Consider the following 16,996-nt stretch of genomic DNA (forward strand, 5'->3'; position numbering starts at 1 on the left):
GGTGACAGTGGGGCACAATGGAAAGAGTTTTGGGACAAGGGCAGTGGGGGGAGGTGGCGTTTGCGGTACTGCTCCTCTTTCTGCATGGCTACGAGCTCCCGGATAGCGTCTGCTTGGTGCTCCAGGATGCTTATGAGCCGATCCGTGCTTTGCTGCCGGTGCTCCGTGCTTTGCTGCTTCTGCGCTGAGTTTTCCTGGCGGATCCTGCTTTCTCTCTCCCTTCAGTTCTGTGCTTTCTCATTCTCTTTAATAGATTGCCGCATCACTTCTTGCAGCATGTCGTCTTTTGCTTTTTCGCAGTCTCTTCCTGAGTCTTTGCAGCCTCTGAGCAGGCGATAAGAGGGACGGCCGAGGTTGATGCTGCTGTATAGGCAAAATGCAACATTTAACAGAGGCAGCATTGTTTATACCAGACAGAGTAATGATTTCCCCCGCACTTAAGGAGTAGAAAACATACAGGGTCTACACAATTGCATAATTTTCCCATCCGAATCAGAGCGCACACATCCCACGGGAGCCTCAAAATGGTGAGTAAGGGGGACTGATTGTTTCAGGGCTGCACTGTCCTCTGGGTTTCTGTGCCTTGGGGAGAGCCAACAGCTTCAGAGGGCACCTACACTGAACACTGTCCCAACATTTTCCACAGGAGTTCGTCCTGGACGATATCTCACTGCTGAGGGTGACCTAGGAAGCAAGGGAGGGTCTTCTACTGCAATGCGGCTTTCGCCCTGGCCCATATGCAGCTTGCCTGTGTGCAGCAATGGTCCCCTCGCGGCACAGTGATGCGGACACGTTTAGCCTGGCTGGGACAAGGACCACGGTGGCTCTCCCGATAAACCTGCGCAAGCGCATTGCACACGTTCTGGATGAGATATTCAAGGAGATTACCGAGGCTGATTACCGCGACGTGATAAACCACATCAATGCACTATTCCGCATCGAGGCATGCATGCCTAACCCCCCTCTCCCAAAGAGCCCGCACCGAAAAAACCCCCCCCCCCCCCAAAAAAAAAAAAACGCTTACTGGGAACCTGCTCTTCTGTTTGTCCTCCACCAAGTACCGGCCACTGCGACTGGCTACCTTCCTCCTGGCTTGAGAAGAGCTCCTGGCTGCATGGCTCCAGGGATTCTGGGGTGTCTCCATCCAGCCTACCACCATCACTCCCGTTTTCCTCCTCCTCCCCCCGCCCCACCCCCCACCGGCTCTGAAGTGTCCATTGTGGTGCTCGGAGTGGAGGTGGGGTTAACCCCAAGTATCGCATCCAGCTCTTTGTAGAATCGGCAGGTCGCGGGGGGAGCACCCGAGTGGCCGTTTGCGTCGCGGGCTGTGCGGTAGGCACTCCACAGCTCCTTCACTCTAATCCTGCACTTCAGGGTGTCCTGGTCGTGGCCCCTTTCCATCATGTCCTTTGATACCTTCCCGAAGGTATCATAATTTCTACGGCTGGAGCGCAGCTAGGACTGTACAGCTTTCTCCCCCCAAACACTGATGAGGTCCAGCAACTCGCCATTGCTCCATGCTGGGGCTCGCTTGGCGCGTGGAGGCATGGTCACCTGGAAAGATTCGCTGATAGCACTCCACACCACGCCAGGCTGAGCAAACAGGAAGGGGATTTTTAAAATTCCCGGGGAATGTGAAGGGTGGGTCACATGGTTGGTTACCTGAGGCCAGGGCAGTAGAGTTTGAACTGATGACCCGAGTGGCTAGAACAGGCATTGTGGGATACTGCCGAATACTTCTGGAGGCCATTCACAGCGCATTGGGCGGCCACACTGGCGCCGCAGCGCTGCAGCGGCAGCGCAATACTCGCTATTCCTCTCTGGGACGTGGAGTACATGCAGCGCTGCAACCACGGAGATACAGCGTTGCAAATGCCTTGCCAGTGTGGACGGGGAGTGAGTTACAGCGCTGGGGGTGGCTTTACAGCGCTGTAACTCACAAGTGTAGCCAAGGCCTGAGTGCGTATACACAAGTGCTGTCACATGCGTAAAACAAAACAGGGAGCGATGTATTTTTCTTTAATCTCTTTCAGGTCTAATAAATTTAAGTGCTGCTTGTAACAATAATAGGTAGAACATTTTCAGGCATAAGTGACCTTCTTTTAAAGAAAAGGAAATCTATAATGAGTAACCATTCTAGAGAAAAGGTGCACTGTTTAAAATAGAAAGGGGAGAAGAAATACAGAAAGGAGAAAAGCTGTTGTTTCCTTTTTTTAAAGGAAAAGGAAAGGGCTCAGGAGATGAGAGATGCTGCATAATTTCTGCATGTACCCACTTCCATACAGAATATGGTCCATGTTGGGAGATGGACATATACATGTATGGGTTTTCTCTCTCTTGCTTCTCTCATCTTCCAGTTGGTGTCATATGGAACTGGGCTGGTAGATGGGGAAGGGATAGAAAGCTATGAGGAAAAGGTGGGAGGGGATGAGAAAGGGACGAGAATTAAAATCAGATGATCAGCCTCCTCCAGGACTGGTTTGGTTTTGGCAGCTTTCTTGGTATGGAGGTATTATTAGGATGGCAGACCAATGAATTACAAAGCATGTGCACCAAGGAATGCTGCTTCACAGCCAGCGATCATGTGATAGCCAAATGCTTCATTGAAGTGATAAGATTGCCAGTAACAGACATAAACTGGAATATGCAGCCAGACCATCTTAAAAACCTAGCTAGAGACAGCTCGATCTATAGGAAGAGGCTATGTCAAGGGCGCCAGAAGAGGGGGGCTAAGCCCTCCCACTTTTTACCAGCCGTAAGGATGGGCAATGGCGGGTGGTGGGGGGGAAATAAGTGAGCAGGGGGTGAGGTCTTGGGGGGAAGAGGTGGCATGGGAGCAGGGCCCTGGGTTTGAGCTCTGGTGGGCTCCCCTCCCTTTTAGGAAGTTTCCGCCACTCCTGGGCTTTGTCCCTTTGGGATTTGCTGTGATGATGATGTGCTCAATTAGAGGTCCTCAGTTTTTGTTGATCCTTATAGGTGGGATCTTGTGTGTATTCTGTGATTCCACAGCTACTTCAGTCACCCCTTATCATAACATTGTAATCCGGGATCTAAGCTACCGCTTGTGTTTTTTGGGGAAAAAACAAAACGTGTTGTTAGCCTGTCTGGTTACAGAGGTAACTTTGAAAAAGTGGACCAAGTCTAAACCAATGCAGTGATATTTCCCTGAATCTGAGCACATTGTGAAACAATAGTTCTAAGAGGCATGACCTGCCTCTTGCATCTCAATTGGGTGTTAATTCTGAAACCTACAGGAGATAATTTAATTGTCAACATTATTATTTCACTGCTGATTTGCTTTTGCAGAAACATCCAACAATGTGATCTTCCCACCCCAAGCTGCCTCCTAAATCTACCCAGATGCCAACTCCCCCCATTTTTAATGTATCTGAAGCTGTCACAGGTTCACAAGGACTTGTCTGTTGGCAAAATTTTAAACAGATTCTTAACTTTTTGTAGTAAACGAGAACTGACCTGATCTGTAAGAATTAATACTTTATGATGCAATGTCACTTTGTTTCCTTTTTTTCCTGCCCAAAGACTTTTGGACAGATGCCCTATCTTATCCACTGAAGCATAAAAAGGTAATATCAGATATTCTATCATACACCAAAGGACAGCAAATAAAGCAGATAGAAGCGCAGCACAAGGCAGAATACACTACACCCTTTATTATAGCATGCTGTGTAGGCTTTTGTTAGCCTTGACCATTAGGTAACCCTTTGCCAAGAGCAATGTAAGTTCAGGTGCTGGAGTAGGAAACCAGTGTTTTTGGAAGATGAGATTAGCAACTGTATTCTTGAAAGACTGGAAATGTTTTGTTTGATTGGTATTTGAGGAGTAAGTCTCTACAGTTGAATGTTCTTTTAACAGATATTCTATACTATTATCTGCACAGGTCCAATAGTGTGAAGAACAATCTTTGTTTCACTTGAATTAAACTCCATGACGATTCCACGCTGCAAATCTCTAGTCGCTCAAAGATGATGTTAGAAGGAGCAGCCTCTTGCTATCTTAACAATGGAAGGTCAGTCTTGTGCTAACACAGAGATTATCCAGCAAGTAGCCTCCGGATCAAGTCCTCCACCCTTCCTTAACTTGCTGAAAATACATCGAGAACTTTTAGTCAGCAAAATCCGAAACACCCAGTGTTTGTTTGACAACTTGATTAAGAATGAATACTTCTCTACTGAAGATGCAGAGATTGCTGCACAGTTTCCTACTCAAGCCGACAAGGTACAGTAACTCCTCACTTAACTTTGTAGTTATGTTCCTGAAAAATGCGACTTTAATCGAAACATTGTTAAGCGAATCTAATTTTCCCATAAGAATTAATGTAAATGAGGGGGTTAGGTTTCAGGGAATTTTTTTCCACCAGACAAAAGTCTCTCTCTCTCTCACACACACACACACACACACACACACACACACACACACACACACACACACACACACACTATAAGTTTTAAACAAACAATTTAATACTGGTACACAGTGACGATTGTGAAGCTTGGTTGAGGTGGAGGAGTCAGAGGGTGGGATATCTCCCTTACTGCTAAATGATGAACTAGCAATTGGCTGAACCCTCAAGGGTTAACTCTCTCACTTTACAAGGCAGCAGTAATGAGGGAGATATGCGCATTTCCCCTTTAAGTACACTGCCTTGTTAATTAAATCAGCTTGCTGAGACCACAGCTACTGCAAGCTCCCTCCGTCCTGAGCCCTGGCGTGTCCCCCCTGCTCTATGGAAGATGGGGTAAGCGGGGTGCAGGAGCAGGGGGGAGGGGGACACCCTGACATTAGCCCCCCTCTTCCTTCCCTCCCCCCAGACCCCGGCACAGCAAGCAGGCGTCTCGGGGTTCGGCTCCAAGGCAGAGGGCAGGAGCAGCACATGGTAGTGGGGGAAGGGACAGCTGCAGTTGCTAGCCTGCTGGGCAGTTGCAGCACAGGGAACTTAGGGGAGTGGGGAGCTGAAAGGGGGGCTGCCGGTCCACCCTGGTGCCAAGCCCCCACCAGCGAGGTGCAATGGGCTGCTCTTCCTGCAAGCAGTAGACAAAGCAGGTGGCTGTCAAACGACGTTAGAAGGGAGCATTGCGCAACTTTAAACGAGCATGTTCCCTAATTGATCAGCAATGTAACAACGAAACAACGTTAACCAGGATGACTTTAAGTGAGGAGTTACTGTATATTCTTATTTCACTAGCCAGCTTGAACTTTTTATTAGCCTGTAAAACCCCACAAGTTGAAGTGTATCTGGTAACTTTAGCTCAACTATCTTTTAGACTTCTACTGTGTTTGATAATCTGTCCAGTTCCTACTGGGCTGAGTTCCCATCTCAAGTATCACTGCCACTAGTTGGCAGTCTAGTGGGTAGGCTCAGCACAGAGGCTATTGAATGGGTAGGGTGACTGAACAATTCTCTCACACCTAGAAGTGACCCTGCCAATGAGGAGGGTCATTGCTGAGGCAATCTAAAGAAGTTTACACAGTTGCTACCTTTGCTCTGTGGATAACCAGAGAACCAGCAAGGCTGCCAGTCCAGCTCCTTTGATAAGCACTGGATTGACATGGAAAATAAATGAATGTATCAAGACCATTATATAGGGTTGAAAATCATTGATGTATTTGGGCAGTGAACAGCATGGGTGTGGGGTTGGAGCAGACAGACTACCTGGTTACCAACAAACTGAGGATTTGATTGTCAAACTACAAAGCAATCCCTGTGGGATGGGACTTTCAGAAGCACTCAGTGTTGGTCCAACTCTGATTTTGTTCATTTTACCATCAGGACCCAGTATTCATTTAGGGTTTGAACGAACTCCCATTGAAGTCAATGGTAGCCTTTCTACTGACGTTAGTGGGAGGTGGATTGTCTCTCTGCTTCTGGCCACGCTGCTCTCCCCCCAGCCTCCGAAGCAGCTGCAGCTCCGGGGCTGGCAGGCTGCAGCCGTGCTGCTCGGCCCCGCCCCCCAGAGCAGGCTGTGGCCACGCTGCCGGAGCACACTGGGCTGTGCCACCCGGCCCAGCCCTCTGGAACGTGCTGCGGCCGCGCTGCCCGGTCTGGCCCACCGGAGCAGGCTGTGGCTGCGCTGCCCAGCCTGCCGGAGCAGCTCCAGCCAGGCCAGAGACATCCTCCCCAGATAAGGTGGGAAGAGATGGGATGGGAAGAGATGGGATGGGGAGAGTGTGGGGGGGTAATCACAGGGGTTACTCCCCTGACCCCCAGCGGCTCCCCCTCCCCCCCCCCCCCCCCCCCCCAAAAAAAATTTCCCCACCACTTGCTATCCCGGCCCGTCAGGGTAAGCGGCTGGCATGCCAGAACACTTTGTTTACTTAGGTTTACCTCCATGCCTGCGGACACTTGAGGTAAACAAACCATCTCGGTCCGCCAGCGAGATGGCCCGGGAGCCAAAGTTTGCTGACCCCTGAATTATAGGGTCGGCTTATGAACGGGTTATAAATTTTTTCCATTTTTACTTATCCAGGAGCAAATATTAGCAAAAATTGCTTGGGTTTCCAATTCTTCCACAAGAGAAAATGTTCCAGGCATTTTTCCTGTTATAGTGATTTAATACAATACCTGACTCTGACTTCCTTTATGAACCAGTTACGGAGCTTTAGAGGTTTCACATTTGTGTCACAGCTAGAGGAGAGTGAATGACAAAAGAGGCAGGGTCCTGGGCTTCATCAATGTGCAGATTTTCCTAGGATAATAACTCTTGTTGGTTACTGGACATTGTACCTGTGGTGCTTACTCCGTGTAGCTAGCCAAAGCTGGGAGTTGAACGGTGGTGCATTGTATGATCATCTTGGGTTCTTTTTTTGTTTAGTAGTATAATATAGTAATAAAACAGTCAGTCATCTACAGAGGGGAGCTCTCAGAAGAGGCAACGTGTACTTCACGGGACCAGTGGGAAGTTCAGTTTTTGGGCAAGATTGCCTGATCTCCCACAGAGAATCCTGCAGAAGGGGCCAGAAGTGACTGAAAACTCAGGGATGGAAAAACCCACAAGAGGCAGCTTGAAGGGAAGGATTCAGTGAGGATCCTCTCATGGAGTCCCCCCACCCCACCCGCTCCATATTGTTTGTCAGAGGAGCAGGGTTTGACCCCGGAGAATGAGCTGCAGGACCATACCTAGACCCTGTGGTTTTCATGGGCATCTACAAGAGGCCCGGCTTGTCTGCATGGAGGCCCCATGCATCCGTTACTTCTCTGTGCCCACAGCAATTCCTGACAATGCAGTTCCATTGGGCTGAACTATCAGGAACTCCTTCCCCCATGGCTTCCTCTTATGTCCCACCTCCCCAGGATTTCCCTTGAAGGAGAATCCCCACTATCAAGGGGTCTCTGTGGAAGAGGCTAATGCAGCCCTTGAGATTGTTTCCTGATGCTACCACCCATATTTATGTTTACCAGGGCTCCATTCTTTGTTCCTTTTCTTTTTAAATTGAAACGATTTGTAGCTGTAAGCTTTGTTCACATGGAATATCTCCTATTTGTAATTTTCTTATTGAATATCTGAGGTGGAAGGAAAAAATAGATTGTCTGAGGAATGTTTGCTGGCTTACAAGTAGGTTTTATCGATGTTCTGTCATAAGAGAATTGCCCCACTTTTGCAGATCCTGAACTAGAAGGTGCAGACTTCCAGATCAGAGGAATTGGGTGAAGGTCTTTAATATCTAAAAATCCTTTTTTTGCTGAGCTCTGGTGTATTCTATCCTGCATTGTGAGTTCTCTAGCTCATGAGAGGCCAGAGAAAAGTTGCCTCAGAGATTAAGGAATTTGGAAGTCCTTTGCCTACTGAAGAAATTGAGCTTGTGACTAGCAGGAATGGAATCCAGTCCATAGAGAAGTATCCTTAGAGCAAAGGCTGTACTCCCTAGAAACACTTGCACTAAGGTTGTCACATGCTGGTTGTACAAAAATCAAACTAGCCCTTGCCCTCTAGATCCACCCACCAAACCTAACCCCTTCCATCTATTAGCTGGAGTCAAACTTTTTTGCTAGTGGGTGTGGACATTAACTCTCCTATGGCTGCTGAATGAGAGGGGCATACAGCATTGCGTGCACGCACACACTCTCTCTCACCCCCAACCCAATACCCCATAGCATGGGCGGGGAGAGGTGGCCTTGCAGAGTTAAACTGCTATGCTTAAAGAAAGAAGAGTGCTTGTTTGGTTCTGCATTCAAGTCCAGAGAGATATTCTGCTGTACACACACTGCTATTCAGGCTAGATTCTGATATAAAATTAAATAATGCAACTTAGCCTCAGAAATCAGAGGACCAGGCCAGGAGGTCAAAAATCAGTCCTCTGGTTTCATTTAATATGGGCAAGATTTGAAATCTCCTGCATGATCTCCTGCATGACTGTGGTGACCACCCAGGCCAGGAATTTCCTTTGCATTCTACCTATGGAGCAACCTGTGTCCCTTATCTTTATAGCTGGTATATGTACATAGCTGTAGTGATGAGCCCAAACTAAAACCTCTGATCCAAATCAGAGTTGCAGATCCAGCCTCTTTGTAATGCCAGAAACCAAACACACTGAACTTTGGGATAGTTCAGGTTCAGATCCAGATTCTGACATCCCAGCTTGGGAGAGTAGATTCTAGGCTTTGATTGGGGTCCCATTTCCAATCCTGAAGCATCTCAAAACATTTCATAAATGTAACCAATACACAATCCTATGTATTGCTAACATTCTACGTGGTATTTCTTCAGGTTCGTAAAATTCTGGATCTGGTTCAAAGCAAAGGAGAAGAAGTTTCAGAATATTTCATCTACATCCTGCAAGAAGTCTCTGATGCGTATTACGAACTACAGCCTTGGTTGGATGAAATAGAATTCCACCCTTCACAGAATATTCAAAATAAACCTGTTGTAAATACAGATCCAGGTAGGAAGAGGTGTAAGAGCCAATATGCAGGTCAATTCTCTGTAGAAAACATGTCTACAGAGAAATGTATGTTAATATTAACTGGATTAATTTCATCTATTGATTAGCCTCACTATTAGTTCTGATTTTCCCAGCCTTGGGAATCAAGCTTTAAAAATATGTAACCAGGGATAGACCTTACATTGTGTTTCTTGTTTGAAGTCTGAGTAATATGGGGTGAGATTTTTATTCCCCCTACTACTGTCTGTGGCAACGTACAGGTGTGACAGGTTGGATCACAGAAACCCCCTTGGGAACTGCCAACTGATGTGCCAAGACTACTTCTGCCCCTGCTTTCCCTGCCAGCTCGGGACTCCAGCACCCTGTCCTGTTGAGCCAGACATGCCAGTCTGCTCCAACCCAGACCCAGGGTCTGAACCACGTGTCCCAAAGCTGCCGACTTAACTGAAAACAGCTTACTGAAGTGTTCCTGTCTTTAACACTCAGATGCCCAACTCCCAATGGGGTCTAAACCCCAAATAAATCCGTTTTACCCTGTATAAAGCTTATACAGGATAAACTCATAAATTGTTCGCCCTCTATAACACTGATAGAGAGAGATGCACAGCTGTTTGTCCCCCCCAACCCCTCCCGGTATTAATACATACTCTGGGTTAATTAATAAGTAAAAAGTCATTTTATTAAATACAGAAAATAGGAGTTAAGTGGTTCCAAGTAATAGCAGACAGAACAAAGTGAATTACCAAGCAAAATAAAATAGAACACGCAAGTTTATGTCTAAGAAAACTGAATACAGATAAAACCTCACCCAGTAAGCTTCCTTTTGCAGACTAGTCTTCTAGTCTGGGTCCAGCAATCACTCACACCCCTTGCAGTTACTGTCCTTTGTTCCAGTTTCTTTCAGGTCTCCTTGGGGGTGGAGAGGCTATCTCTTTAGCCAGCTGAAGACAAAATGAAGGGGTCTCACAGGGGTTTAAGTAGACTTTCTCTTGTGAGTGGAGACCCCCTCCTCTTTCCTATGGAAAGTCCAGCTCCAAGATGGAGTTTTGGAGTCACATGGGCAAGTCATATGTCCATGCATGACTCTGTTTTTACAGGCAGCAGCCATTGCTTACCTGCTACCTTGAACGTCCTCAAGTAGACTTCTTATGTGGATTGGAGCCTCCCAAGATCCATTGTCCCTTAAGTGCTTCTTGATTGGGCAGTTAATTTGCACATTCCTTTCTCAAGAAGCTGACCAAATGCTTTACTAAGGCTACTTAGAAATCAAGCAAGTATACAGCCAATATTCCTAACTTCAAGTACAAAAATGATACATGCATACAAATAGGATTAATAGATTCAGTAGATCATAACCTTTACAGAGATATGTTACATGTCATACGTAGCATAAAATATATTCTAGTTATGTCATATATACTTGCATAAGCATATTTTCATAAAGCCTTATGGGGGGCAGTGTCACAACAGGGTCTGTAAAAACCAGAGCGCCAGCTAGGGAAAATACCATGGTGAATGCTTTGTGTAGGGCAGCTGTAGGCTTCCAGGCTGCTGGAACTTAGAACAGCCCCCTCTATTACCTAGTAAGTTATGCTGGAGGCCATTTTAGACCCCAAAGCATGGCAGAATCATGACGGCATACAGGTGGATTAAAGTCACCATAGTCCTCCCCGCATAGCGCTGCAAGCAGTACAGTCATATGTATCACTCCCATTTAAATATTTGAAATTAATTCACTCTAAAAGTATTCGGTTTTATTGATCAGCTACGGGTGACTTTGAAAAAAAGATACTTAAAACAAAATAATGAAAGAGCTACCTTACTGAAGCCAGGAGGGGAAAAAGGGAAACATTTCAAAAAGCTTACCAGGGAGTCAGATGAAACTGCTACATTGTGGTACGTCTGTGACAGGTTCCCTGTGGTGCATCCTGGAACTGGGATACCACTGAGCCCTCTATCCCACCAACCTGGATTCCCTCTCACACTGATGCTGTGACAAGCTGCAAACCTCTCCAGGTCCTACACTTATACAGCTATCCACAGGCAGGGACAACCCCAGCTGAGTTACAGGAATGCTTTCGCTAGCCACCCATGAACCAACGATAGAGAGGCTCCAGCCAATTCCCCCCAGCTCCCCAGTCTAGGACCCAGAGCTGTATTGTCTTGCCCTTGTTAGAAGCCTGGCCAGTGTGAGTTTATTATCCACTCTGCCCCTCCCTCAATGTGGAGAGGACATGCACCAGCTCTTGTTACTGAGTAGATTTCCCAAGCACTTCATCCAAAACACACTGTTTTAGGTAGAACATAAAACAGATTTATTAATTACAGAAAGATAGATTTTAAGTGATTATGAATAGTGAGTGTACAGATCAAAGTTGGTCACCTAAGAAATAAAAGTAGAATCACAATCTGAGTTCTATAAGATAGATAGGATTTGAATCAAGCAGTGTGTCAGCCTAATGAGAGAGTTCCTTCATACACAGGCTGGGATTCCTCTTTTCAGCCTGGGACCACCTTCCCCGTTCAAAGTCTTTGTTCTCCAGACTTGTTTCCAGGTGTTGAGTTGTGGGAGGAGAGAGGCCAAGTGAGGATGTCACTTCCCCCTTTTTGTAGCTTCTTCCAGCTTGTTGGAAAGATCTTTTGCTATGATGTGAGTCAAGCAGTCTCCATTGTCTATGTGCTTTCTCTGGGATGTCTCCATTGTATACAGTTCTTGGGGGAGTCCTGTTGAGTGTAGATTCTCCTTAATGGGCATCATCAGTGTCTGGCTGCTCCATTGTTGTACCTGAAAGGCTGGTTCTGGGTGTTTCCAGTCTTACAACATATTTCAGTATCACACACATAGCAAAACTTCACATACATGATAGCACATACAATCCAACATGATATTAATATTCAGCAGATCAAGACTTTTAAAATAATATCTCACAAGGCATACTTTGTACAAAACCTATCATAATCATATCACCATGGTAAATATGGGGTGCCAGGGTGTTGCTTTGGGGTACAGAGTATCACAACATCCAATCAGCATTTTCAGGTGAACTAGAGATTTCATTTTAACCATGTAACCTAAAGACCGCAGTTTAAGCATCAGCATTAACTATTTCACTTCCAATGGTTTTTGCAAAAATGTCCTGGGATTGTAGATGGAACTTGAGTAGTATGCCACCATGACTCCTGAATTACCCTTTAGATAGGAGGATCTAACCAAGTAATAGTGTGATAAGGACACAGTTTGCTGTGTATCTAGGATCATCTCTATTATGCATTAAATAACAAGAAAAACATACATTCTGTAGGGTTTGTGCTAGAGCAGCCAAAGAAAACTAATATGGAAACACTCAGCTGCTAGCTGAAATATCTTAGCATTAAATGTAGCCTGACAGCAGCCCAGCCACAGTATTGGAATACAGTCGTGAGGATTTAGTTGAACGTTTATATTTTGCTTTGTTTATGTAGCTTTTATTTTTCTAAACCTCAAGCACTTTTTTTGTTGTTTGTTTTTATATATCCAATAGTGTTGCATCACAGTCTCAGATCAGCCCTCGAATTGATTAGTTTTTAACACAGAGCACAAACTAACTGCTCCGTGATTATCTTTGGCAAAGTGACTGTCAGCAGATTTTGAGTTATATTATTAAAATTAAAATATCACATTTTTATACAGCCCTTCATCTCAAAGGACCCCAAAGCATTTTCCAGACTGTATAAATACAAGACTCTTAACCTTAACCCCCCCCCCGAAATGGAGACTCCTTTGCAATGAAAACACAAGAACATTGCCCAGTGGTTAGGATTTTTATTATTCTATAAATTGTTTTTTAATATCTTGAGGTGCCTAGAGCCTGGGATGATGATGATTATTAACAAACTAACTAATAGGCAAGGAGCGAAGAGTGACAAAGATGATCAAGGGGATGGAACTCAAGCCATAGGAGCAAAGGCTGAAGGAACTGGGTATGTTTAGTTTGGAAAAGAGGAGACTAAGGGGGGACGTGAAAGTGGTCTTCAAATACTTGAAAGGCTGCCATAAAAAAGATGGAGAAAAGTTGTTCTCTCTTGCCGCAGAGGGCAGGACAAGAGGCAATGGGTTCAAATTACAGCATAGCAGATTTAGATTAAATCTCAGGGAAAACTTCCTAATTGTAAGAACAGTAGGACAATGGAACAGACGGGCCTAGGGAGCTTGTGGAAGCTCCTTCACTGGAGGTTTTCAAAAGGAGGCTGGATCGCCATCTGTCTTGGATGGTTTAGACACAACAAATCCTGCATCTTGTCAGGGGGTTAGACTAGATGACCCTTGCAGGCCCTTCTAACACTGCAGCTATCAGAACAACTCCTGTAACTGAAACTGCCAGGGAAACTTAGAGTGGAGAGTGTAACCATCTAAATTGTCTATGGCTTGGACATCCTGACCTTTGAAGAAAGGGTGGTGGGGTCTTTAGGCCCCAGGTTTTATGTCTCATCCAAAAGATGGCAGCATCAAGCAACACAGTGCCCCCTAATACAGTGCTGTGCCACTGGGTCAGTACTGACTGGAAGGGAAGAGAGTTTCCAACTGAATCACCAGCACCACTTCCTAGGCAGCCTCCCATCAAAGTACTGGCAAAACAGCCCTGTTAAGCCTGTAAGATGTAATTACACCAGCTCAAGACTGCAGGGAAAGTATTTATGAGCTAGGAATTCTAAAGGCACTCAGGAACAGCTAGCAATCAGATCTTTGCAATAGTCCTAATCTTTTAACTTGGCATGTAGAACGTACCCGATGCTATAAAAATAACTGCCCTTAGTTTGTTCCTTTGGACTGAGAAATCACACACAAACCTGTTAGCCAATTCATGACTATCCAGAAAATAAAGCATGCAGTTGGAAAATGTTGCTAAGCAGAAATTATCTTTCTTCTCCCGACAGGAGCTTTGCTAGTGCCTCTCAGATTTGTGCTGAACACATGCAAAGAAAAAAAATAAGTTCACTATTACAAGTTGCTTCCCCTCCAGAGAAACACTGCTTGTCATTGAAAAAGCTCAAAGAGCCTCTCTGAGGGTCCTGATGTTGCTTCTCTAGAAACTGTGTAATATTAAAAGTCTCCTCATTCCCCCCGTTTCTAGAGAGGCAACTTCAAGACAGCATGTATTTGTTAGGAGTTAGCTGTAGCCTAAAACTCTTTTATACCTAAGAGCCGCAGGCATAAGAGCTTGTATATAGCCAGTCATTCCTCCTTAGTTCCTAAGCATGGCAGGACTTTATATACTGTAGCCCTTATGTTAGATTCAATCTCTTTTAATAATTAATTCTCTCTTTAGTCAGCAGGTACCGTCAGAAACTCAAATATGAATTGGCACGAGACACAAAGTTTGTTATGTCGTATGCTCAGAAGGAGGAAATGCTGCTGGAGGAAACCTATGCTGCTAGTCTTATCGAGCTGGTCAGTTATACCAATGAGAGCCTAGGCAAGGTGAGCTGCCTAGAAGATCTGTTTGATGATAGAATTGGGTTAATTAACGAAGATGGAGAGACGATCTACATCTTTGGTGATGCAGGTATTGGAAAATCCATTTTGCTGCAAAAGATGCAAAATCTTTGGGCCAGAGGAGAATTGGATGTAGGTGCCAAATTTTTCTTCCGGTTCAGGTGCAGGATGTTTAGCTGTTTTAAGGAGAATGAAGCCATCTGTTTGAAGGATCTCCTGTTCAAATACAACTGTTACCCAGACCAAGACCCCGAGGAGGTATTCAACCACATCCTGCACTTCCCTCATACAGCCCTCTTCACGTTTGATGGTTTTGATGAGATCCATTCCGACTTTGACTTGAGCAGCATCCCCGAGATCTGCTCACCCAATGAACCTATCCACCCTCTTGCCCTGTTGGTGAATCTTCTCAGTGGAAAGGTTCTTAAGGGATCAAGGAAAGTTCTGACAGCAAGGACAGGAACTGAGATCCATCAAAACATCATTAGGAAGAAAGTACTGCTCCGAGGGTTTTCCAGCAATAACTTGAAGGAATACACTAAGAAATTCTTCAGAGACGAGGAGTGTCGGGTATTGATGTCGAACCAGCTGGAAGCAAACCCCAGTCTCTGCAGTTTGTGTTCGGTGCCTTTGTTTTGTTGGATTATCTTTAAATGCTTTGAACTCTTCCATTCCATGTTTGACAGTCATGAGCTTCCAAACTACTCAGTTACACTCACAGATGTTTTTTTGCTCATGACTGAAGTTCACTTGAACCGAACTCTGAAAACAAATTTGCTGAAGAAGAACACCAGGAGCCAAGTGGAGACTTTCAGGTCAAAAAAGGAAACTCTGTTCTCTTTAGGTAAAATAGCACACATGGGGATGGAGAAGTCTCTCTTTTTCTTTGACCAGGAGGAAGTCACATCCTTGAACATGTCAGAGCAGGATTTGCATCTGGGATTCCTCAGAACGGTTCATGACTGTGGTGGTTATGGAGACCAGTCCTTCTATGAGTTCTTACACTTGACCTTGCAGTCTTTTTTCACAGCTTTGTTCCTAGTTACTGAAGAGAAATTGGGTACAAAGGAGTTACTGAAGTTTTTCGCAGAGTGCTCTTCCACTGAGACTGCCCAGTCTACTTGTTTCCCTATTTCCTGGGTGCACAAACGCTCTATAGGAGAAGATCCTTTCCGAAATAAAGAACATTTTCACTTCACCAATCTTTTCCTCTGTGGTCTGCTTTCCAAAGACAAGGAGAAGCTCCTCAGACATTTAGTTTCACCTGCAGCCATTAAGAGGAAAAGAAATGCGCTCATCACATATCTCTTGGAAAGCATGAAATTTCAATTGCAGAGCCTGATGCGGGCAAAACTTAAGGGTTATAAACAGATTCAGGTCATGCCCAATTTTGTTTGGATGCTGAGGTGCATTTATGAGACTCAAAGTGAAAAACTAGCCAAGCTGACTGTCAGGGGCATGAGGGCCAACTACATCAAACTCACCTATTGCAATGCCTATTCGTCGGACTGCAGCGCTATATCCTTTGTGATGCAGCACTTTCAGAAGCATCTGGGTCTGGATCTAGACAACAATAATATCAATGACTATGGAGTAAAACAACTTCTACCTTGTTTTAACAAGCTTGCGGTGATCAGGTAGGATGTCGTGCCAGGTGACTGTTTATCTTTGATTTATTACACAATATAAGCATTAAACTTACGGAAACTCTTTAAAGCTTGAGAGGCTAAAGGCACCAAGTGCTCCTGGAAATAAACTGTATTCGGCTTTTAAAGCCTCACCTCAGTATCTTAAGAGAAGGCAGCCCCAAGCAGCAAAATTTGGATCAGAATTTTGAACATCCCAGAGTTTGCCGGCGTGTGTGTGTGTGTGTGTGAGGTAGAATAGCAATAAAGACCAGCTGTGTGAATTTTGAATCCAGATTGCAAAAAATACCACCAGAAGTTTGGGGTGTTGATTTGGGTCCATCTCAGATTATGTCTTGAAAGTGGGCCAGGTTCTGTGAGAAAGCACCGAGGGTGGGGTGGCGTGGAGGGGGGAGCAAGGAAGGAGAAGTACTTGCTGGTAGTACTTCCCTTACATGAAAATTTGCTAGAGCCAGTCCTGGCTTTAAAATATGGCAGTGGGAGAAATCTGCCATTCAAAGCAACTGCTGATCAGAGCAGTGTGCCTTTTGTGTTAACATGGCTCATCCTGTTATACCAATAAAAACTAGCAGGATCTTATTAAAGGGGACAAGATAAAGATGCCACATTTATTATGATAACAATTTGATTTATGACCAATAACTAATATCTTAATCCTTATACACACACACATTATACCTAATACCTACACACACACACACATCCATCAGATGTTCTGCAGCTGCTGCATAGTTACCAGTCCTGCTTGAGTCTGTGGCTTGAGTTTGCAGCTGGGGTTCGTAGCTTGTGGCGGCTAACTGGCCAGGAAAGCCGGGCACAAGGATGAGCTGGGTCTCTGCTGGGCATGCACGGATGCCCTTCCATGTTGGTAGCAGAATGTTACCCTCCTCCAAAGTTTTCCATCTCACCCATCCTTTTTGTAAGCTTTAGTTTGAATCCAGAGTCTATAGGTCTTGCTGTGTCACGCTGCCTCCAGGTT

At 45.3% G+C, this 16,996-nt stretch overlaps 1 protein-coding gene across 6 annotated transcripts in view; it reads left to right on the forward strand.

Annotated features, from left to right (window-relative positions):
• Window positions 1–16,996, forward strand: part of NOD1 (nucleotide binding oligomerization domain containing 1) — a 57,311-nt gene that overhangs the window by 21,941 nt on the left and 18,374 nt on the right. For all 6 annotated transcript variants that reach the window (XR_004644485.1, XM_034760885.1, XM_034760886.1 and 3 more), the window contains exons 2-4: window positions 3,899–4,236; window positions 8,724–8,898; window positions 14,205–16,008. Coding sequence is in view for 5 of the 6 variants with exons in the window: in XM_034760885.1 (XP_034616776.1) it covers window positions 4,021–4,236; window positions 8,724–8,898; window positions 14,205–16,008 (2,195 nt within the window). In the remaining variant the exon portion in view is untranslated. The remainder of the gene's footprint in view (window positions 1–3,898; window positions 4,237–8,723; window positions 8,899–14,204; window positions 16,009–16,996) is intronic.

This window comes from Trachemys scripta, chromosome 2 (assembly GCF_013100865.1).
Source record: "Trachemys scripta elegans isolate TJP31775 chromosome 2, CAS_Tse_1.0, whole genome shotgun sequence".
Classification (NCBI taxonomy): domain Eukaryota; kingdom Metazoa; phylum Chordata; order Testudines; family Emydidae; genus Trachemys; species Trachemys scripta.